The sequence below is a fragment of the Eublepharis macularius genome, chromosome 6 (genome assembly GCF_028583425.1).
Source record: "Eublepharis macularius isolate TG4126 chromosome 6, MPM_Emac_v1.0, whole genome shotgun sequence".
Lineage (NCBI taxonomy): Eukaryota > Metazoa > Chordata > Lepidosauria > Squamata > Eublepharidae > Eublepharis > Eublepharis macularius.
In genome coordinates this window covers 44471232-44495805 of record NC_072795.1, presented here as the reverse complement: position 1 = coordinate 44495805, position 24574 = coordinate 44471232, and the positions used below count along the sequence as shown (strand labels likewise).

General features: G+C 41.1%; 1 protein-coding gene across 1 annotated transcript in view; it reads right to left on the bottom strand.

The window, feature by feature from the left end:
* DOCK10 (dedicator of cytokinesis 10) overlaps positions 1–24574 on the bottom strand; it is a 173196-nt gene that overhangs the window by 136519 nt on the left and 12103 nt on the right. The window contains exons 2-4 of the mRNA XM_054982520.1: positions 15928–16047; positions 11575–11664; positions 4156–4238 (exon numbers count right to left, since the gene is read on the bottom strand). Of these exons, the coding sequence (XP_054838495.1) occupies positions 4156–4238; positions 11575–11664; positions 15928–16047 (293 nt within the window). The remainder of the gene's footprint in view (positions 1–4155; positions 4239–11574; positions 11665–15927; positions 16048–24574) is intronic.

Genomic DNA, 24574 nt, shown 5'->3' with positions numbered 1-24574 from the left:
GGCATTTAGTTTCTAAATGACACATACTTCTTCATAGAAATATTTTCAGAAAAGTAGAAGTTCCCCATATATTGAAAAATGCAGCTGGCTACCAATCTATACAACTTGAAACAGGCTAATTTGATGAGTCGTGGGGGAAGAAAATAACTGAGTCTTCCTGGTACAGTAGTTCAAGGATTCCATGTAACATGACTATCCCGTTCTATTTCATATAATTTGAAGCACAGAAATCCAAGGTCAGGTTCTGATTTGTACTGAAAAAGGGGAGGGGGATAATGATGACAATGTGGAAAGTAGCTTAATAAATTCTCACTAGTTAATCCATCCCCATAACGAATAATCATTTCTAAAAGCTCCACATTACTAATACTATATATGAGAAGTGATCTTTGGGATGGGTACACATTGTTACATACATAAAGAAGTGATGCTGTTTGGGAAGGCAGAAATAATGAATGACATTGTGCTCTGCACTTTCACTGGGGTTCAGCTGATCCTTGCAGACTCGGTTAAGAGCCTAGAGGTTATACTGGATCCAGCTTTGCTGGTAAACAAGCAACTTAATGGAGCTGAAAAACAAAAAAAGGCCTTTCCCAAACTCAATCTAGCCCAGAAAATGGTTACCTACTAGAGATGGGCACAAATCAAATTACGACCCCCCAAAATTGCATGAACTGGGCCGGTTCGTGGTTCGCGAACCAGTGGTTCGTGGAAGCTCGTTTCCACAAACTTCCATGAACTGGTCTACTGGTTCATATGGGTCATATTAAAGGAGCAGTTTAAATAGCCATTTCCCCAGGGAAATGGCCGTATAAACTTTTCCTGCCGCTTGCAAGCAGCAGGTCCCTTTAAACTATCAGCTGGCAAGCGGCGGGGGGGATCCCCCCTCACTGCCTGCCAGCTGATAGTTTAAAGGGACCTGCCGCTTGCAAGTGGCAGGGACCTTTAAATGGCCCAAACTCCAGCCCTCACCCCCATCCCCACCTACCCAGCCCCAGCCCCAGCCCCACACTTACCTTGCCCAGTTGCCCTATGGGCCTGTGGCATCCTCCCCCTTCTCCTGCAAGGGGCGGGAAGGCCATTTTTGGCCTCTTCTGCTGCTGCTTGGGCCCGCAGGGCAATGGAGGAGGCCAAAAACAGCCTTCCCACCCCTCATGGGAGGAGGGGGAGGACACCGCAGGCTTGCAGGGCGGCTGGACAAGGTAAGTGTGGGGCTGGGGCTGGGGTTTGGGCCATTTAAAGGGCCTTGATGCTTGCAAGCGGCAGGTCCCTTTAAACTATCAGCTGGCAGGCGGTGGGGGGATTCCCCCTCCTGCGGCCTGCCAGCTGATGGTTTAAAGGGACCTGCCACTTGCAAGCTGCAGGAAAAGGCTGTTTAAATGAAAAAATGCCCCTTTCCCTGCTGATAAGCAGCCAGAAAGGGGCATTTAAACCCCACGAACCGGTTCAGGGACTTGCCCCAGTTCATGGGAGTTCGTGGTTCCTGGTTCTTGGAAACTCACGAACCACGAACCGCATGGTTTGATTTTTTTGTGGTTCGTGCCCATCTCTACTCCCTACTTTGACAAAGTCCATCTAGCCACCTGGATCTGTACAATGGTAACATCAAGACTAGACTATATAAGGCACTTATATAGGTCTTTCCTCAAAGTCAACTTGGAGATCCCAGCTGGAGCAGAATTCTGCAGTATGATTATTATCGGGAGCTAGGTGGAACATGCATTTTACTCCCATTCTGCAGTCACTTCATTGGCCACCCTTCAACAACCAGGCTCAACTCAAGGTTTAGATTATCACATACAAACCCTCATGGTCTTGGGCCCTCATATTTATGGGACCACTTATTTCCCTGTGTTCTTCAGGTAAGAGGGCTGTACTGTAAGGAAATGATTCAGAGAGATGCTTTGGTAAAGATATAGTGACTGTAGACTATACCACTATGCACTGAAAGAATGCTCCTACTGGGTAGTTTTTGCATCATTTAGCTCTGTATTGGATTTCTGCTGTTTTCAAATTTCTGCAATCCATGTCCTATTATATTGTTTATTGAATGTGCCAGCCATTTATTGAATTGACTTATACTGTGTAATTTGCTTCGAGTCTCAGTGAGATATATAATAACATAAATAAATAAATAAATAAATAAATATAATAGCATAAATATCATAAATAAATAAAAATAAATACTGTGCTGTACTCAGTTACTGTTGAATAGAAAGGTCACTAGGGTCTTAAGATTGTTCCTGGGGTGGAGGTGAGAAAATGACATAGAAGAGGGCATTACCTAGGTAGTTGTGTATATAAAGGCACTAGACCTTCTGTTTTACACTATGACTCCATGGGTTGTTTCACTCTCTTTGGCCCATGTTATGTTGCAGAAACTATCGTGAAAGTTTGGACATAGTAAGGACAGACTAAACATCAAATCTGCTCCTAGAATATTTAAAGAAAGACAGAGCAGACCCCTTCCAAGTGTGCATCTTTCAATCCACCCTTCCCTTTTTAGCTGGTTGTGGTTTTGTGCACAACGTTGTCTATAGACCAAAGTTGGCTTCCAGTTACAAGGTCAACAAGGTTTTGTTTTCAGGTCATCAATTGTCCTGGTGTGCTAGTTTTTGAAAAAAACAATTTCCTCAACGCAACACAAAAGTAATATATTTTACTACCTGATTACATTCTAATGCTACAGCTGATGCTTTAGCACTGAGAGTAAATTATAGATGGAATATGAGACAGAACACCTGTGAACCTCAAGAGGGACTGATCTTACAGTTGGGAAGAATTAAACATGCAACTTTCAGCTGAATACCTTTGGATTCCACTGGCTAAGGTTTGGCATACAAGTATTCTAGAGTTTGTTGTTGCATTTACATGCTATATCCTTCATTCAGGCAGTCCTGACTTCAGTATGTGCCAGTCCTAAATGAAATGTGAACCAGATTGCAGATACAGCCTGCAGCAATTCCTGTGGCAAGGACAACACTTTTTCCAGCCGTCATAATCATGGTAATTGTTGCTGATTGCCCCATTCTCATGTCATATTTATATAGAGAAAAGAGACTACTTATTTTCCATGTTCTGAATTGTTCTTTCTTTTAAAAATACATTAATTCCCATTGCACCATTTAAGAAGTTGTATAATGCATATTAATAGTCATACTATAACTAAATAACTAAAACAACCACCAATCAAACAACTGAAAATTACTTTGACTCATTTCAACATTAAACATATTTGGCATTATACAAAAATGTCATTTACAGAAATGAAACCTGCCCCCCCATGCAACACAACTTGAAAGAGGATGTATATATTCATCACATTTTTATTCATATCAAGATAAACACACACACATTCATCACTCCTGCATATGTCATAGCAGTGACAGTATTTCTATCTGTGGAAAATTGCACATTTTTCCATTTCTTGCAAGCATCAAATTAGCTAGAAAGGTCTTAGCTAACTTCTATACAGCATCTATTCACTGCTAGAACTAATACATGCTTTCTTGACAGAAAACAACTATGTTATCAACACCACAAGAATGGATTCAATTTGTTTAATACCTTATTGTTAAGCCTGTCTTTTCTCCAGAATTCATTCCAATTGCTTTACATCTCTTGTGTCTTATTGTAATCACTGGTTATAAAGGTATAATAATTTTAATGGGTTACATTTTGACAGTTTTGAGAGGAAGAAAGGGAATGATCTGAGAGTTACATAATATTATTTTATACTTGATATCATGCTCTCTAAAATTGCTGCAAAATTTGAGTAGGCAATCCACAGGCCACTTGTTTATTTTTTAATTTTACATCCTTGTTCCTTCTACATGAAGGTCATATTAGCACTATGATCTCAGAGCTCACATGCCAGCTTCCCCTCTTTTAATTCAATGCCAGATAAGCCACACTCCCACAGTCTAGAACCATGCACAGAACATGCCACCAGTGAAATAGGTAACCTGTAAACAGATGAGAATGCTGTGTGTATACATTAACAAGTTATCAGATTGAGCTTCTCTCTCTCTCTCTCTCTTTCTCTCTCTCTCTCTCTCTCTCACACACACACACACACACACACACACACACACACACACACACACACACACAATTGTATGAAATAAGTCAGAAAAAAGCCCCAGAATTTCTTACCGTGGTAAATGCCTAAAATCTCCTGAGTAGTGTTCGTATTTATAGTCCACAGTATGCCATTGAGAACTGTAATATTTACAAGCCTAAAACAAATGATGGGGGGAAAGTTAGTTTAATTCATTCACTGCAGCAGAGAAAAATAATACTCTGGGCAAGGAACAAGATCCCACATACAGATCAGCCTGGGTGGTATTGTTCCACATGTGCAAATGGCGGGGGTGGGGAAGTGTACACACAGTGATCCTGCATGACCTTCCTTTCAGCATGTCAGTAAACTGTACATTGCCAGACAGCCTTCATCCTAAAGAAAGAAGAATTGTGCATGGATCCCTTTGATGAACACAATGAGATAGACTGCATTTGTACATACAGTGCTTCTGTCATTGTGCCCAGGCTGATGTCATAAACAAACCACATCCCTTGCTACATAATTCCAGCTAAGCAGAAAGCGGTGCCATACATGTCCTCATAAATTATTTTGACATAAACAAAGAGGTTAATAAAGGAGAGGATAGATGCGGCCAGGGTCCTGGGACCTGTGAAGGCTACCACTTGTAGGTCAGCACCTTGGCTGTCCTGGATACTTTGATGAGTCTCTAATGTGTCCTGAGTCAATCACTAACCCAGGACACCTTTTCAAAAAACCAGGTTGCTAAGCTAAGCTAACCAGGTTGGTCAGCTATCACCTAGACTCCAATTTGTCCTTCCTGGCAAAATTATAGAAAATACAGTTGCAGAGCAACTTCCTGGATAAATCATCTGCCATATCAAAAAGAGTCCAGTAGCACCTTTAAGACTAACCAATTTTATTGTAGCATAAGCTTTCGAGAATCAAGTTCTCTTCGTCAGATGCATTATACAGAGACTGGTCAAATACAGAAGAGGAGGGAGAGAAGGGGAGGAGAGAGAAGAGGCAATTAGGGAACTTTGTGGAACCTCACAAGTCAGGTCCCACACTGTAGAAAATTTGTCCCATACAGCAACCTGCTGAGTTCTGCCCATAAGGAACAACTGGAACCAATTCAAAACACATTCCCTTAATCACTCCAAACCTCAACAGGATGGCATAGTCCACTGTGTCAAAGACTGCTAGTAAAAGCATCATAGAGGCGTAGACAGAGTAATCTAATAGGGCCACCAGCACCTCTTCTCTCTCCTCCCCTTCTCTCCCTCCTCTTCTGTATTTGACCAGTCTCTGTATCATGCATCTGACGAAGAGAACTTGATTCTCGAAAGCTTATGCTACAATAAAATTGGCTAGTCTTAAAGGTGCTACTGGACTCTTTTTGATTTTGCTACCACAGACTAACACGGCTAACTCCTCTGCATCTATCATCTGCCATAGACACCTTTCCTCTAGTTTCACACTGGGCTTGTGATGGAGACAGCGCTGGTGGCCCTATTAGATTACTCTGTCTATGCCTCTATGATGCTTTTACTAGCAGCCTTTGACACAGTGGACTATGCCATCCTGTTGAGGTTTGGAGTGATTAAGGGAATGTGTTTTGAATTGGTTCCAGTTGTTCCTTATGGGCAGAACTCAGCAGGTTGCTGTATGGGACAAATTTTCTACAGTGTGGGACCTGACTTGTGAGGTTCCACAAAGTTCAGTCTTGTCCCCTGTGCTATATAATCTCCATGTTGAAGGACTAAGGAGAAATTGTTCATGGTTTTGGAATAGGGAGTTAGGATGACAGCTAACTCTACATTTCCGTATCTAAATCATCTAGTGATGCAATAGTTTCGGAGCCAATACCTGACAGCTGCAGTTGAATGGCTAAGGGTAAACAAGCTGAAACTGCATGCTGACAACAAGGTGGTAAGGTTGACAGGGAAAGCCAAGGTTCAATTGGACCCCACTTTTGATGGGGTCCAATTGTCTCTCACTGACTTGGTTAAGAGCTATGGAGTGATTCTTTATCCAGCTTTATTGTTTGGAGAAGCAAGCTGATATAGCTGTAAAAAGGGAGTTCTACCAGCTGAGCTCAGAGGATGGCTCCCTGACTTGTGGCTGACCTGGCCATGTGGATCTATGCTATGGTTACCTTGAGGCTGTCCTTATTGGTCTGCCCTTAAAGACAATGCAGAAACTACAGTTGATGCGGAACACTGCAGCTTGACTACATCTGGGAGCCACCCAGAATTTGCTATTTCTTCCACTATGCAGACACTCTATTATTAATCAGGTACTGGGCTCAATCTAAGGTTTTAATTTTCACTTACAAAACCCTTCATGACGTTGGACTCATGCACCTACGGGACTGCCTCTCCTGCTATGTTTATCAGAGTAAAGCCATCAGAAGCTGCTACTCTGCAAACAGGGAAAATCAGCAACTGCCTGTTCACCAGCATTTTCTTTGATGGCTCCCACACAATGGTTTGCCTGAGGATATTAGGAAGGCCCCTGCACTTCTATTGTTTCGCTTGTCTTAAGGAAGACTCTTTGTTAAGGATTCCAAGTATAAAAGCCAGAATAAGTTGAAACCCATTTATACAGACAACATAGAACTGGGTGTGTGTTTTAGGCAAAGTGAGTGGGTAGGAAGACTCCCATTCAAGCCAAGCGAACAGGGTTGTCTTCTTAGACCCCATCAGGGGAATGGGATCCCTATGCCTAACCCCAGGGTTCATTTTGAGGGGGAATGCACAGGAATGCAGTTCCAGTAGTTCCCCAAAGAGGTTACATGTCAGGTGGCCCCGCCCACCTGACTCGGCCATTTTAGGCCCATTTCGGCCTGGATTGGGGCCGAAACGGCCCAGATTGGGCCACAAACGGGTGGTGGATCACTCTCCCACTCAGCAGCGGCCCAATCCTGACAATTTTGGGCATGTTTTTGGCCATTTTCAGCCCCTTTTTGCCATTTTGGGCCCAATTTTGGCCCTGAACAGCCAGAATTCAGTCCAAAACAGCCAGGATAGGTGATGTCAGGGGGTATGGTGTATGCAAATCAGTTATGCTAATAACACATTTCCGGTGATTTCAAGGGGTGTGGCATATGCTAATGAGTTCCTCTAGCTCTTTTTCTACGAAATGACCCCTGCCTAACCCATTGGCAAGGCACCACTTTTCTTGCCTTGCACTGAGCTTAGGTGGGCTGGGCACCACTTCCCATACTTTGAGCAGGCCAGGCATTGCTCCCCTGGTTTTGTGCAGGTATCAAGTGACCCAGGAGCTGCCTCCCTTGCCTTCCATGGGCTAAGCCAGGCACCACTGCCATCTTTCTCATCTCACCTTTGCAAGGCTTAGGCAGGCCAGGTGCTGCATCCCCAACATTGCACAGAGCTAAGGAGGGCCAGACAATACTTCTTTGGTTGCCTAGCAATAGCCAATGAGGGCATCTGTTTCTTAAAGCTACAGGGGCCGTTTTCACACTGTCTATAAATAGCGTGAGACTCACAGAAGGCTGCCGCTTCCTTGCGCGATTTTTAACACCATCCGATTACAAAACGCCATAATTCACTGTTCGTGGCATTTTGTAAACAGATGGCGTCAAAAATCATGAGAGAAAGCCGGCAGCCTTCCGTGAGTCTCGTGCTATTTATAGACAGTGTGAAAACAGCCAGGAAATCCTTGGCCGATTCCAGACGGCCCCCCGCCTCGCGAAACGTCGCGCGTCGTCGCGCAGAAAACGCGAAATATCGCGTTTTCTCGCGCGGGTTTTGCGCGACATCACGCAAAACTCGCGCGAGAAAACGCGATATTTCGCGTTTTCTGCGCGACGATGCGCGACGACGTGCGACGTTTCGCGAGGCGGGGGGCCATCTGGAATCGGCCCTTATATAATTTTGTTAATTTTAAATCCACCAATGTATTTTTTTTTTTAGATTTCAGGGGTTTTTTGCAAACCTGGGACGCTTTTTCTTATTTATAGTCTGCCTTTCTCACTGATACTCAAGTCAAATTACACAGTGTAAATCAATACAATCAACAGCTGGGCCATTCAATAAAAATACAATAGGGTATGGATTGCAGAAATTTGAAAAAAGCTGAAAGATCCAACATAGAGCTGGAAAAAATGCTGAAACAAAGCATAAGCAGACTAGAAAACCTACTCTTAAGCTGATAAAAACCTAGCATCAGGGAATTATCTGCTGGAATAGCAAGGATACAGTAGATTTTGATCTGCATTGCAGAGTAGCGTTTGTAAAAAGAAAACAAAGTGAAGTACATCTCAAGAGTGTTCCTGTCAAGTATTGGAGCGTCCCTTGAGTTCTTCTTGCATGTATAGATTACTCTTAGGGCACTCCCACAGCAGATATGAAACAGTCCAAAAATTTCAGAATAAAATATACCAGGCCTTAAATAATAAAAGCAACATTATATAACTATTGGAAAATAATTATTATAGATCATCATATGGTATTATATTGTTTGTTGAATATACCAGCCATCAATCTGACAGGTGATATGATAACCATCTTAAAGTACTTGAAAAGTATCATATAGAGGATGGTGTAGAGTTGTTTTTCATTGCCGCAGAAGGTTGGACCAGAACCAATGGGTAAAATCAATTTCCTGACTGTCAGAGCAGTTCCTCAGTAGAACAGGCTTCCGCGGAAGGTGGTGGGCTCTCCTTCTTTAGAGGTTTTAAAGCAGAGGATAGATGGCCGTCTGACAGCAATGCTGATTCTGTGAACCTAGGCAGCTTATGAGAGGGAGGGCAGGAAGGGTTACATCAATGCTTAGTTCTCGTGCCCCCTTCTTACATGCCCATTGTAATGCCGATTGCCACTTTGGAGTCAGGAAGCAATTTTCCCCAGGCCAGTTTGGCTAGGAATCCTGACAGTGTTTTGTCATCTTCTGAGCATGGAACAGGGGGTCATTGGGTATGTGTGTGGTGGGAGAGAGAGTTATGAAAGTCCTGCATTGTGTAGGGGGTTGGACTAGATGATCCTGGAGGCCTCTTCCAACCTATGATTCTATAATTCTATGAAGGGTGGACTATAAATTAAATAAATAAATGAGAAAATGTTTTTTAAAAGGAGAAAAGATAACTCGTCATACCTATAGTTCTGATGTCTACCTGACCACATTACACCTAACATAGAAATGAAGTAATGGAAGTCCCAACTGCCTCTTATCAATGCTGATGATACAAAGAGTATCCTCATTCTGAACCCTGGTAGTGCTAAATTACAGGCTTAGGAATGAAAAAAAAATCTGGTGCTGAGTTCTTCTTTTACTTACTATATATAGTAAGTAGAATGGAAAATTGAACATGTGCTTTATTATTTAAGTGAAGGAGAAAAACAGTTTAAAGCCTTTATCCTGACACAGTGCCATTATCCAAATTCCCACTGAAATCATAAATCCATGTCTTTATATTTACCATTGCACATTGGTTCTCACACTTTCTCCTGGCCTTATGGAAGGGTTTGGCCTGAGGTACATCTTGCCAGTTTGCAAGAATTTCCAGATATAAATGTCATGTTCCCTTCTGAAATGCCTTTCACTTCCAATAAAGGCTGTCAAACCAGTGCTGGCCTTGCTACTGTGTTAAGTATCAAGTCTTCCCTTCCTCTGACAACCACAGCTGAAAACAGGAAACTCGGTCATAGTCAGCCCCTGCTAAGTAGCTGCCTAGCAGTTACCTTAGCAACTTTAAAAACAAAGCAAAAGTTGGAACAGGGACGCACAAATCTAATAAAATGAATAGTTACTATTCCCATTGGTAGGTCATAACTTATATGTAGTATAATAAATAATAAAAATATGAATTGATCCTCTCAGAGGAGGATTAAAATTTGAAGGTTCATGTAATTATAAAATTATGACTGTAACTACTTTCCACATATAAGAAATCCTCTTCTTTAGCTGTACTTTTGGAACAGTACATCAGTGTTCTAAGGGGAAATTAGTTTGACATGAATGGAGCTTCTCTATGGAAGTATGGCTTCCATCTTCAAATAGCAGTTTTTGTTTTGGCCAGTGGTGGGAGGGGGGAGGGAAAGACCATATGGGAGTGCTTGGCTCAGGTGGGACAAGAAACTTGGGCAGTAAGGGGCATTCAAGTTAGCCACATCAATTTCCTGGAATGCTTCATCTCTTCTTTGTCTTCCAAATGTGAAATTTGCTTTGTGAGAGTGATCACTTCAGAGGTGGTAAAGCATTTTGCACATTAAAAGTGGCAATATAAATGAAAAATAAATAGATAAATAAATGAAAAACAGCAGGGAATCATGCGATTTTAAAGAAATTAATTTGAGTTTCCTGTCTTAATTTGCCTTGTGGTTTCTAAGCCTGTAGCACATTTTGCCACATGATGTATAAATTTCTCTCTGGAAGCTAGAAGTTTCATTAAAAAAATGGGTCCAGATCCATGTCACAAATTAGCTGAATGAAGCAATAGACATATGATTAGGACTTTCATCTGCATCAGGAAAATCTATCATTTTTATTTTGAAGGATGTTCCTCGTGTGGCTGAAAATCACTCAAACCACTAAGTTTATCATGAAATTTGTCATGAAGACTGGGACCCATTTGCTTGGAAATGTCAGTAGTAGCCACACTGCCCAAGTAACAAATGAATTGTGCATTTTTATGCTACAATAAAATTGGTTAGTCTTAAAGGTGCTACTGGACTCTTTTTGATTTTGCTACTACAGACTAACACGGCTAACTCCTCTGGATCTATGACCATTAAAAGACACAAGAAAAGCACCTTGGAATTTTCAGATTGTCCACATTCTAAGTAGCTTTGTCATGGAAATTAATATTGATTGGTCTATGTGGTTAAAACTGACAATGCAGGATGAGTGTGACAAATAAAAGCAGATCTAACTTTCCAAAGATTTAGCTTTCAAAGATGTAAGATTGCAAAGTGGAAATCTTTCTTGGCTGAAGTCAGTAAGAGTAATATCCAGTGCACTGGATTTGCAATTGCCAAGCAGGTCTAGGATTTCCAGTCCCAGTCTGGCAACAATTGGGAGATGGGAGAAACATCAGTGATGGTATGCCATCATCTCTAAGAAAAGCTGGAGGTGACATCATGCCTCTCTAGGAATTATTGGAAACTTTATGGTAAAACCATCCAGTTTTCAGTGATTTCTAGACAGGACTGATATAACTTCTAGGTTTTTCCATAGGTAACATCAAGCTGTCAGCCTGATGGCCATTTTTTAATATTATTTTTTCTCTGAGCTGTGGTGGGAAAGGGGAACTAGGGGCGGGCAATCTCTGCCCCAGCCAGCAGCTGGGAACCCAAGGCAGGTCTAGAAATCAATACTGATAGAGGAAGCATGATAAGTTTTTAAAAGAAAAACATTACAAAGGTCATGCTATCAGTCTTTACAAAAAAGCGCCGTTATAAGTTTATGCTATTGAAAACTGCAATGTCGTCTAACCTGTTAAAAAAACAAAAACCCAGCGCAATAGCTAAAGAAAGTAAAGTCAGGGAAAAGAAATGATGTTAACTTACCTCTTTTACAAATAAATGTTCTGCTTTTTGTTCCGCATCTTCTGGAACTGAAGAGTACAGTGTTCTTGTTATCCAGGGAACTGTAGCTATCTGACAAAAGGAAAAGGATAATGGAAGAGAGAGTGAGAAGTAAAATACATACAGGGAGAATGGCACATATATATAACAATGAAATAATGGAGGATGATTTATCCATGTATGTTCATTATAATGATTGCACCATCCAGAATAGGGAAAGACGGAAAGCAGAAGTGACGAGAACTCCCTGCCACATGGGGCTGAGGCTCTTTGTATGTAGACCACACACTGTAACTAAAAGGTTTGAACTCTGCACTTGGGTGCCCTGATGAGTTTGCAAGGAAGGAAGACCCCAGGACCTGACCACCACCACTCTGGGCCTGTAAAGCACATCCCTGTTGCAGGAACCCGGGGGCCTGGTGAGCTTATTTATACTGTGCAAAAATGGACTCACAAAAGTAGAAAGCAATGCAGTAAAAGCAAGTTAATAGCATACAGTGGAACAGACCACTATCCTGTTCCCTTTATAAAAGTACCTTCCATTCCATTATACTCACAGCCTTATTCTCTCTATAGAAATACCCTCCTAAACAATTCTGTTTTACATAGTTTCCAGAATATGACATTTTACACTTTTTATAAAAATATGGAACAGTCATTTTCAACATGTGGAGATACCCTATTTGAAAAATGAGATGATGGCAACAATTGGTCATTTATTAGTTTTGGGTTCTTTGTTGGGTATAGGAGGGAAAGCTTCCCTGTAAATGCAGGAATTTGCTGAAAAGTACTCTGTACAGCCCCTCATTCCACCTTGCAATCTGTACTACAGTTCCAAGAGTCTCTCTACACGAGATATCTTATACGAGGACACTCAAGTGTAGGGTATCCTGGTGAGTTTGCAACAGAGTTTGCAATTTCACCTCTCTACAGGAGGGTAGTTTAAAAAGCCAGAGCCTGCCGAGATCACTCCTCAGAGGGTCTGTAATTGACAGAGAATTCGGGGAGGCAGAGATGAAATTTAAACTATGCTTCCCGGCCAACATTGTGTCTCCCTACACTTGAGCGTCCTCATGTAAGATGTCTCATGTAGAGGGACCAATTGTATATTTATTTAAAGGGAATTTAAGTTCTGTAAATCAGAAAGAACTGGGGTGTGAATACTTTTGAATGCCATTCTGTATCTTCAAGGAGAGTTACAAAGAACTTCCCTTCTGAGAATTAGATCTGCTCAGACTACCATGCCACAAAAATGCTTCCTGTTCAGTAGTACAATTTTTGCTTCCAAACTGTTAAGGTGACACAACCTGAAGACGGCTGCTACAGAATACAGCCAGATGTAAGAACAGGCCCTACATTAGAAAAAGAAACTATCTTCAAAAGGTGGTTATAAACACTAACACAGAGTTATTTGTTTAGAAAATGTATATGCCACTCCTCCAGATACCTGCTTGACATGCAGTAATTTCTGCAACATTTCTGTTCTTTATGAAGTTACAAAATGATATTGTTACTGTCAGTAAAAAGAGACTTACATGTTAGAGGATTAAGCATTTGCCAGCTACCATTAGATGGAGAGGCTCAGAGTAGAGAATGGTTAGACAGCACTGAGTCTTATATCACAATCCTAAACAGTGTTACTCTAGTCTAAGCCCATTGAAATCAATGGGCATAGACTGGAGTAACCCTCCTTAGGATTGCACTGTTAGCCTGTCAACTCCCTTTCCCCTTACATGGTCCAGTAATTTGACAAGTGACATTGGGACTTTCTCCCCCTTACATTCTTTCTTGCTGTCAAAGCAATCAGTATATGAACATGCTGCTTTTATACCTGGCTTCCACTGTACTGAACTTTCAGTCAGAACTCTGTCTCTCCCTCCAGAGGCCATTTCCTGTTTTTTTCTCTATATATTTAATAGTTAACATGGCCTCATCTACAGATACTTAAACCTATGGTTGTGGGGCGTGTAGACATAAAAGAGATATTTTTACAGACCTAGGGGGAGACCCAGGTCTGCAGAAAAAAAATCCTAACTGTAAAAAAAGGGGGTTTTACAAACCCCCCAAACAGAGAATAGTTGTCTGAGCAAGCACACATGACTGATCTCCAGATACAGGGTGTGCACAAGCAAGAGGGCAGAGAAGAAAGAGAAGCTGCTTCCCTCCATGCCCCCACCCAACCACTGAGGTGGCAAAACTGGAGATGGGCAGGGGAAGGGGTGCAGGACCCACCAGCTCTCCCTGTCACTGAGGTGGCAATAACAACAACAACAACATTTGATTTATATACTGCCCTTCAGGACAACTTAATGCCCACTCAGAGCAGTTTACAAAGTATGTCATTATTATCCCCACAACAAAACACCCTGTGAGGTGGGCAGGGCTGAGAGAACTCCAGAGAGCCGTGACTAGCCCAAGGTCACCCAGCTGGCTTCAAGTGGAGGAGTGGGGAATCTCAAATTAGTAATGGTTGCCATGGCAAACTGGTCATATAAGGTTTCTTTTACAGGTTTAGATTAGGATTGAATATCAATACTTAACTCAATTTGTATTGAACTTGAAACTGACAGGCAATCAATGCAATCTTCTTAAGACTGAAATTATATGCAAGATTCTCCTGGTTCTAGGAAGCAAACGAGTGATGCATTCTGTACCAATGGCACTTTCTAAATTGTCTTTAAAGGCGGACCATTGAAGAGGATGTTATAATAATCTAGCCTTGAGGTTAATGTTGCATGGATCTCCAATCACAACTCTGCACATGGTCAGCAAGAAAGGATTTAAAACTCTTTAAAAGACCTCTTTTGATAACTACATCTCACTCCAAACATCTTAAAAATACTGAATGGTCATCCACATTGAAGACTATGGAAAGGTCAATCAATAATAGATGCCCTTATTCATTGCAAATTGGATATCTTCCACCAGGAACCACCAACACATCACTGTACCATTGACAGGCCTGAAAACAGTCCAAAAAGTTCAAGAGTTGATATGACATCCAGGTAGTGGTGAAAGTAATCCAGTATGGGCTGGTACAGAGTACTGGTAAGAAAGTGGCTGAAGTGGTACTTCTCATCTTCTATTTCAACAACCAGAGAGATACAGGGCATTAAGAAATATAAGTTACCTTTATCCCTGCATCCAGTTGTGTTATCTAGAAGTTGCTTTACCACCATTGTCTCAATGACTGTCCTCTCCTCTGCCCCCACAGGAAAGCTTGACAGTAGACTGTAACCACCCACCACTTTTTATCTAACAAGGGTTTCTTCAACAGAGGATGAATAATTGCCTCCTTCACCAACTCAGGAAGTACCCCCAAACAATAAGTTATTAATAATCTGCATAAGTAGCTCTTAACTTGGCATGATGTTATTAGCTAGGATAAGTAGGGATCAAAAGGCAGCCTTCACAACACCCAGGATCCTGTCTGCATCATTCAGGGACTCCAAATCAAAACTATCCATAAACAGACCAGATACTGCACCCCACAGTTCAACTAGCTGATCCAGTATACAACTGGTGTCTAAGCAGGAGTGAATCTGAGAGACTCTGTTAGCAAAGAACCATACAAAAGTATCATAGGTTATAGCCATTTCCTGTACACTATGGACTTTCATCCTTGGCGTAAAGAAATAACAACAACAACAACATTCGATTTATATACCACCCTTCAGGATGACTTAACACCCACTCAGAGCGGTTTACAAAGTATGTTATTATTAGCCTGTGAGGTATGTGGGACCAAAATACCCTGTGAGGTATGTGGGACTGAGAGAGCTAGAAGCTGTGACTGTCCCAAGGTCACCCAGCTGGCCTCGAGTGTAGGAGTGAGGAATCAAACCCGGTTCTCCAGATTAGAGTCCTGCACTCTTAACCACTACACCAAACTAAACAGTACCCAATTGTGCTGGATGAGATACAGCTGACACAATGGTAATAGTAACATAACATTTCTTTGCTAATACCAGTACCACACAGGATTTAAAATGAGCGGTTTTCCACCAACAACACTCCAACTGTCTTCCTACCCTCTTCAGGGCACTTGGCTCTGTGGTAAATTATGGGGCCAATTGCTATCATGTGGCAATACTGCATCTTCTCAATTGTCCCAAGAAGCCTTGTATAGTGAGCTTCCCTTAGGATATAAACAGAATTACTATTTGGAATCTCCAAATCCCTGAGATCAATCTTGAATCCATCAGGATCCCTTAGTGACTGAAGGCAAACCATTTTAATTATAAAATAGGTCATAAAAAGTGATGCATTATGGGATGTGTGGGTAACATGCATTTGGATGAGCCTTGGCTTTATCTATAAGCATCTAGAACTCACAGAAAAGTCATCATCAGGGAACAAGATGAGGTCTTTGAGATGGTCATTTTCAATGTTCTTCTCAATCTCTGCAATGACAGTTTCATAATCCAAGGGTTCCAGAAGTTTGGGTTTCTCTTGCTGCAGAAAAAAAACAGAAGAAACATTAATCCTCAACTTTCCTTCTCTTTTCTTTTCTGTTTATTAATAGAACAAGGATTAATTTTTGAATACCATTTTATACAGCAGAGTTGAGATGAGGGCTGTTGCTTTCAATCACAGCATGAGATGGTGAGGCGGAGAACACACATAACCAAGCACAGAGGCTGAGCAAAATGTTCATTATCAGCCTGATTATTTCCTGACAGTCTCTTCTAGGGGGAATAATCATACTATGCTGATAAATCAAATCATCCCACATTGTCACATTAACCTACTCATTATGCTCAGAAACTCCCCCCACCCTACTAACGTCTGGCACTGCATAAGAACTGTATTCTAGTTGCAGAACAGCCTATTTGATTGCTTCCATGAGTTGTGCACTGATTCACGCCATTACTCTTGTATGTACTTGGACACATTATAAATGCTGATAGCTTGCGAGAAATAAAAGCACCATTGGTTTGTTTAACTTGGCATCAGTCTCGGCCTCGCTCTCAGGACGAACTATTTGGCAGTCAGCCCCATGCTTTCTCCAGATAGGAATGGGATTATACCTCCATAAACCATCATGAAAGTGCGACTGTTGCTCAAGTGATATTAGCATTTTTAAAGCACTCAGAAGAAACTGACAAAGAAAAGGTAAATTTGCATCTGTCTCAGTATACAGCATAGAGAGGGATGAACTGAACTAATATAAAAGGATGTTTTCAAATACAAGAATGTGTGTCAAATGGACAAAGGGGGAAATTTCTCTACTTCGGAGAATCCTGCTATTAAGTCAGGTTTGGGAGGGGGAGAAACAATGTGGGGGGGGGGGAGGAACAAAGTGAGAGGGAGACAAAGGGTATTAAGAGAACTTCATTGGTGAGAGAGAGGGGGAAAGCTCTTCACATCACTTATGAGCTGTAAACAGGGAGCAGGAATGTATTAGGAAAACTGAGGCCGAACTTGCCATTGGACTATTGGACCTAAGATATATAGCAGCTTCCACCAGGGCTATTCTCCATTTCAGCCTATGTACCACTGCAAATGCCTTTATATTTAGTATACAGAGATTGTATATTGCTACAGTGTGTTGACATTATCATGATACACCTACTTCTGATCATTTTTTAAAAAATGGCAAAAGGCCAGCCCATGTTGTGGGTGTGAGTGAGTGAGTGTGTGTGTGTGTGTGTGTGTGAGTGAGTGAGTGAGTGAGTGAGTGAGTGAGTGAGTGTGTGTGTGTGTGTGTGTGTGTGTGTGTGTGTGTGCAGAAAGAAAGGGCCTTTCAGCCCATTCAACGTATTCCTTTTCTTAGCAATTGATCCGCAAACACTGAAATCGGTTAGGGTACAGTTCTTCTGTACATCTGCCCTCAACCCCTCCCCCGCACCATTTTCATTGTGTTATATCAAACTACAATTGTAACTATACATGCAGCAGATTCTCTGAATTCCCAGCTATCATTTTTTTTAAAGTAAGTCTCTAGACCCTTCCCTTAGAGATATATAAGGGAAAATGCATATCTCCACAATGGAACAGGCTAGAGACTTGGGTTTTTTTTAAAAAAAATGATTTTTTTCCAGATAATCTGTTACATGTATTGTTACAACAGTATGTCAATATAGCACTATGAAAATGATTTAAATAAAAATAGAAAACAAAACAGGGGGAGGAAAGGTGGGGGAGTGGTTCGATTATGAAAAATATTCAGTCATTGAGAAGTGGGTTGGAGGTGGGTAGGGCAACCAAACTGAAAGAAACATTATGCATGATGAAAAATCAACTCAAAATGAACTCCCAGAAAAAGATTGGGATAAAAGAAGTCTCAAGAAGAGCAGGAAAAATGGGGGGAAACCAAAAAACCCTAAATGAAAACTAAAGGCAAAAAAAAATGCATGCAGAAATCAGGGGATAAATCAAAGCAATTGGGCCAGAACCAATTGAAGAAACTTGTGTGGAGAAGCCCAAAATGGCCCTAGATGTGGGCAGAGAGGAGCAGAAATCTGTTCCAGCTGACTCATTTCTCCTCCTTCTTAGCCCCTGACATGTAAGTAGAGAAGATCTGGTAAGGCACTAAAGGAACAAACCATCAACAGAGTTATAAACAACCTGAATGGCACTGCCAAGAATGCCTCAGAGTTCTAACACTGTTCTGATTCTTGAGAAGGAGTTTGTTGGCATTGCCAAGGCATCTGGGCTCTTCCCCTCCACATACATGTGTGTGTCAAGTTGCAGCTGACCTATGGCAACCCCAGAGGGTTTTCAAGACAAGAGACAAACAGAGGTGATTTGTCATTATCTGCCTGTGTGTAGTGACCCTGGACTTACTTGGTGGACCATCCAGAACAGGGTCAATGTGCATATTCACATAAATATGTAAATATCATTTATATGGAGAAGACTCCCTGCAATCACAGGTGCTGTAAATGTCTAGCATGGTTGCTGCATGCAAAGGAATGTAAAAAAGAAAAAAATCATTGTGTCAATGTGAGGAAAAGGTGTAATAAAAACATACAACAGTAAATAAATACTATTATGATATGGATATACCACAGAGAATTATCTGAAGCCAGTAGGTTAGATCCAGCTGCTAACTGAGGGGCCTGGCTCACTCCAGCAATGAAACACTTCTTCTCCTTGAGGAGGACTACACGTTTATAGAAAGATGCCCTGGAACCACCCCATGGGGATTCTGAAATTGAAGTGCACTACTTTTTAAAATTTGTAACAGCTTAGAAATTAGGGGAAAATGGTAAGAAATACTCTGACAGGGCAGAATCTCTTCTATTCAGCCATCTATCTGACTGAAATACTTGGGTCAGAAAGGACACAGAGAAATTATTCAACAGGTATTATTTTCAAGAACTTTTAGGAAAACTATTTGATGTTTGTAAAATGGGAGATGAAAGGCAAACCTGATAACAAAAATATAGTATTTTAATCAGATGTCCAATAAGGAAGATAGGTCTCATTTTCCACTTGAATTGTCCCCTGAGCCAGAGCTGATAGTTAAGAAGTTCTAAGATCAAGGTTACTGCTGCTGTTCTCAGTATGATGTTGCTATCTCAGAAAGCATTAGTAATGAAAAGTTGCTGGTATTTTATTACAATCTTGAAAGCAACTGGGCAGAAAGCTGCACAGAGAACAAGTCCAAAAAAACAGGTTGGTTGTTCTATCAGCTTAGGGGTTAAGAAGAACTGCTTGGTTAGTAGGATTCACTGTTTTCCCCCTTTTTACTTATATAGCATGCGAATCCTCCAGAACTTCTAATTTTAACCTATTTTCCTTTTGCCTGTTTTTTTTTAAATTCTTGGTTTGTTTGATTCTATTGCTAATGCTAAAACACTCCCCTTTCTAGACCCACTACCATAGCCACCATCACAAATTCCTCCTGAAATACTTTCCTTGGCACTTCCGTCCGCCTTCACTCTAAAGACAGAATTGAGAAAAGTCTATTCAGTTCAAAAGAAAAGGGCCCAAGTGAAATATGAGCACCTTCAACCCTGATGTTGTAGCTTCTTTTCCACTAAACAGGCCACAGTCGAAACAAATCTTCCATGGCTGGCACATTGATTATCAAGAACAACTAGCTACAGCTGCAGACTGTGCTTCTATTGCCTAGCCATTGAGTCAAATACTTGACTTCCCCATGGGCTGGTTCAGCAATTCTCCCCCAAAGCGACCAGGCCATGTGCTGGACAGATCTAAACTGAACCGCATATACCCAGTTTACATTACATAATGTAACACTGTACCCCATAGGTCAGCATCAGTTATGTTGTCACAGCAGGACATAGCTATTGAAAACTCATACATTCACAGGTCATCACAACCAGTGTTTTAGGAAACTGTTCTTTAGTGCAGAAGTATTTTTACTTTAAAAATCTGCATGTTAAATAATATCAAGCCTCACCAGTCCCAAGTCTGTGGCAGACATTAGCTGCTTTGGCACCTTAATGTAAGACAAGTGAAGCATAACAATGCAGCTCCTGCCCAGTTACCTTTAAACTTCACCTCTCTACAGGGATGGTCGCACTAATGCTTTGGAGATGGGACTATAAGAGGACATTTTGTTATACTCTGTACTCCCTCCCCACATTCATAAAACATTGTGCTTTATTTTACCAAGGTTCAAAGCTTCAATGGCCTTGCCGGGCTTTTTTTTTAAAAAAATTAAACTATCGCTGGTGTGGCAGTGCCTATGAACGCTGCTGCCCTAGTACAGCTAGCAGGAGTCTCTTAGAACAAGGAGGCAGGAATGTCTGTATACACTGGTATCCCAATGCACAGTCCTGTGCATTCCTGCTGCTGTGCACCGAACTCAGGATCAGGATGTAGCTGTCTTCAACTTCCATTGTAGGCTTTGCTGAGAATTTTCATGTATATACAGCAAAAATTTGCAATTAAAAATTATTTTTATTAAGGCCTGAAAAATGAGTAAGGGAATTCTGTTATCTTTTTCCTACGCACTCATGTCTTAGTGTTAACAAAAGCCTCCATGCAGTAGAGGAGTAGGTGGGCAGTTTCTCCACTTCATCATGCACTTCGAAAAGCATGTGAGGCCATGGAGATCACGATTCTGACCCTAACGGCATTCATGTGATTTCTTTCCTTTGGAAAATAAAGAAGGGGGAATATCAACAGGACTTCTACACAACCAGGCATTGTGATGCTTTTTTTTGCCATCAAGTCACAGTCAACTTCTGGGAACCCCTCATGTGATTTTCAAGACAAGAGACAAACAGAGGTGGTCTGCCATTGCCTGCCTCTATGTAGTGACCCTGGACTTCCCTGGTGGTCACCCATCCAAGTACTAACCATGGCCAACCCTGCTTAGTTTCCAAGATCTAATAAGACTGGCCTATCCAGGCCAGGGCATCATGCTCTTAGGCAAAATCTTGAACAGTGTTCATCTAAACGTTCCTATTTACTTTTCCATTACACTCTGTCTTGCCGTCTACTATGTGAGGACCATAGCTTCAGGGCCCAGTACTAAATTCAGAGTAGTAATTAAATCTTAATGCTTTAAATACATTGACATTCCTATAGTAGCAACATTGTTTTATCCCATTGATCTTGTTCAGTTACTTATTACACTATAGCCCTGTTCACATGTTCCAGTGAACACACATATAACCTACATGTATGTATGAACACCTATCTGTAAGAAAGAACCAATGTGCAAATGAAACCAGGGACTGGTACCTGTGATCAACTGTACTTGCATTGAATGTGATGTAAGAATTACTTAATGCGTGTATAAAGAAAAATCAAGTGAACTCTACATAGACTGCATGTGTTTTCACTGTAACTTAAGAAGAGAGCTTCTACTTTGTCATGCACAGGGAATCCTTCTGAGATTTTTGGTGCTCTAATGTTTTGCTGTATGAACTTTTGCATGCAAGAACTTATTTTAGCAGATTACAATCAATACTGATAATTCCCCAGTCATAACATACTAAAGATATAGGAGCACAATGTTAATGTTCCTTTTGTGCACAAATTTGACTCTTGAACCTAAAAGCATTGGTTACTATAATGAAAATCACAGCATCTGAGAGTGCTGTAATGGCAGAAGGGTAGGAGAAGGATCTGGGAGAACCAAACCCTCAGTCTGCAGTTAAACTTGCTGGGACAACGACTGACTCACTCTCTCAGGGTTGTTATGAAGATAAAATAAGAATGGGAGAACCACATACATCACTCTAAGCTCTTTAGAGGAAGTGCCTAATAAAATGCACAAGACAGATTAGGGTCCACCTGAACTTTTAAAGCTGCTCCGCCTGTACTGTACTTAAATGTGATGGTTCTACTCTGTAGTGCGCTCTCAGTATACTTCCAAAGAGCCCTTAATTATTTCATCCACATTTCTTACTCTTAATTTAATTTAATTTATTACATTTATATTCTGCCCTCCCCGCTTTCGCAGGCTCTGTTTTCAATGTTGCCAATGAGCGCCCATATTTTATAACCACTGAAACTAACGGAACAAGTGAACAGGTACAAGTTCTTTCTCTTTCAATGGGAATGAGTCACATTTAACTTTAGTGTGCTTTTGACTTCTTAAGACTGGGGGAAACTGTTCTTAGAGGGAGTGGGGCTGGAATACTATCGATGCATTAAAACCATGGAGAAGACTGGCTGAGGTGAAGCAGGCCAAACTTTGATCTGGGCCTGGATGGGAAACTTCCTGGGAATTCCATGTGTGTTCCCATGGAAGAAAGACAGGATATAAATGTCCCGACAGCTGCTTTCATGGACTATGAGGAGCATCCATAGCAGCATTCTATTTCAGAGACAGAAAGCAATCAGAACATGGACAGCTTTTTAAATGCCTCAATCCCAAGACATTTGAAATAAGAAGATTTTAGGCTCCAAGTTCAAGTAGTAATGATTTTATCCTCTGCACTTGTAACAGTATCGCAGCTTAGCCTGTGTATGCCTCTTTCATGCTGTAATTTGAACTTTTTGGTTTTGCATGTGTTGGAAAATCCTGACAATATTTGTTAGACCTTTTTATCTTTACCGCAAAAAAAAAAAATTATACAAGCAGTTCTGAAGCACTGCAGTTTGGATTACTGCACTTCTCCCCAGTAATGCTTGCTGGGAGATTTGTAAGAGAGCTAAGCCAATTTAAAGCTTTAACAGTCGTGGAATTGTCTTTCCTGAATTTAACTTGTCTGGCTCTTTTGGAAATGGACCAATTAGGCAATCTCTGGGCCAAGACTGAATGAGGCAAAATTGGATTTTTATAGTGCTTTTTTATATTTGCTAGTTTAAATGAGCAATGGACTCATTTAACTCACGTGGATGCAGTGCAAATGATGATGTGACTATAAAAAGAGGCACTCACCAGCAGGCTCCTACTGTTACACCCACTTTCTACAGACCATTGACTAGATATCTGTAAACTGAAGCTTTCTATACTCTTCTTCAACAGTCAAGTCTATCGTGCCCATGCACCTGGCCCAGGCTACTGCCAGAGCTGGAAGAGAAGTTTCATTAGAATTCACAGCTGGAAAAAAATAACCTAAACACAAGTGCTCACTCCAGTGATATGTAGCTTGCTAATCGTTAAATAATGCTCCACCTCCTACAACTCCTCATTGTTTGTTCCACTCTCAGCAGCGGCTCTCCCAGCAATGATGACTAAAAATATCCTCAATAATTGATTCCACAGAAGCAGACACAGCACATAGTTTGCCTGAGGTTTCAAAATTTGACCATGTTAGGGGAATAAAATTTAATACAAAGCACTTCTTCAGGGCAATGAGGCAAAACAATACATTTACAGCATCTTCTGATGTCATGTAGTTGAGATGAAACTGACTGAAGCTCGAAAGTTATAAGCACACTTTCCCTCCAACAGCCGCATTCTATGGCTCCTGTGCCAAACCGTCAAACTGCGTTTAAACACTCTGTCTCCAAAGAAGATTAAAATACAGTTTTGAAGTTCAGGAACTGTTAAACCTACCAGCAAAATTCCAGTAAGCACACACTACTATTTGTGTGTGCATATGTCCTAATGATGGATTGGGACTATTAATCTGAATTCCTTGCATGGGGCAGTAGCTTGGCTTCTGATATCATCATAGGGTGATGCTTATGGGACGGAAAAGCTGGAACTCTGGGAAAGGGAGGAAGGATAAAGACAGGCTCCTTCCTGGGAAATGTTGGGAGGGTTGCCCCTTGAGAGGGGCTAGTGAGGGCTGTATCTAAGACTGACCTTTTCCTCTGCGGTACTTCTCTCCTGAATGCAGGAGCATGAGATCCTTATACTCTGGTTACTATATGAATAAAAACTAACTATTCAGTGCAGCCAATAGGCTTAGAGTGAAGGAAGCCTGTATAAGACTGCACTTGATTAGGGATATGAGAGCTATTACCAGAAACTGATGCCCACCTACAGTATGATTGGGACAGATGAGAACTGTTCCCAGTATACACTGACATGAAATAAGGAGATGTTGCAGCATGCACCATATATGCCATAACATTCTCATCAACATTTCATTAGTTAAAATATAAATATTCGCCTCCCCAGATTATACAGAAGATCTTGAACAATGTATGACTCCAACTCATCTCATGTAAACCAAGATAGGTAGCACCACATATGTGATATTGTGCTTGCGATTTAGTTTAATGTTAGTAGACACTTAATTGAGAAAGAAAGAAAGAAAGAAAGAAAGAGAGAGAGAGAGAGAGAGAGAGAGAAAGAGAGAGAAAGAAAGAAAGAAAGAAAGAAAGAAAGAAAGAAAGAAAGAAAGAAAGAAAGAAAGAAAGAAAGAAAGAAAGAAAGAAAGAAAGAAAGAAAGAAAGAAAGCTGGAGAATATCAAAGAAGTTAGTAAAAGAGGTGAGCACTGTATACTAACTTTTGAAAAAAATAGACTCTGCTCCTTCCTGCTCCTTACAGGAAACACTTAGATGAAAGGAGTCTCTGGAAATAGGGATCCTTCTAGTCCTAAGAGGTTTATCTTTTCACTTGTACATTAACAGTGTCACCCTAAGTAGAGTTAC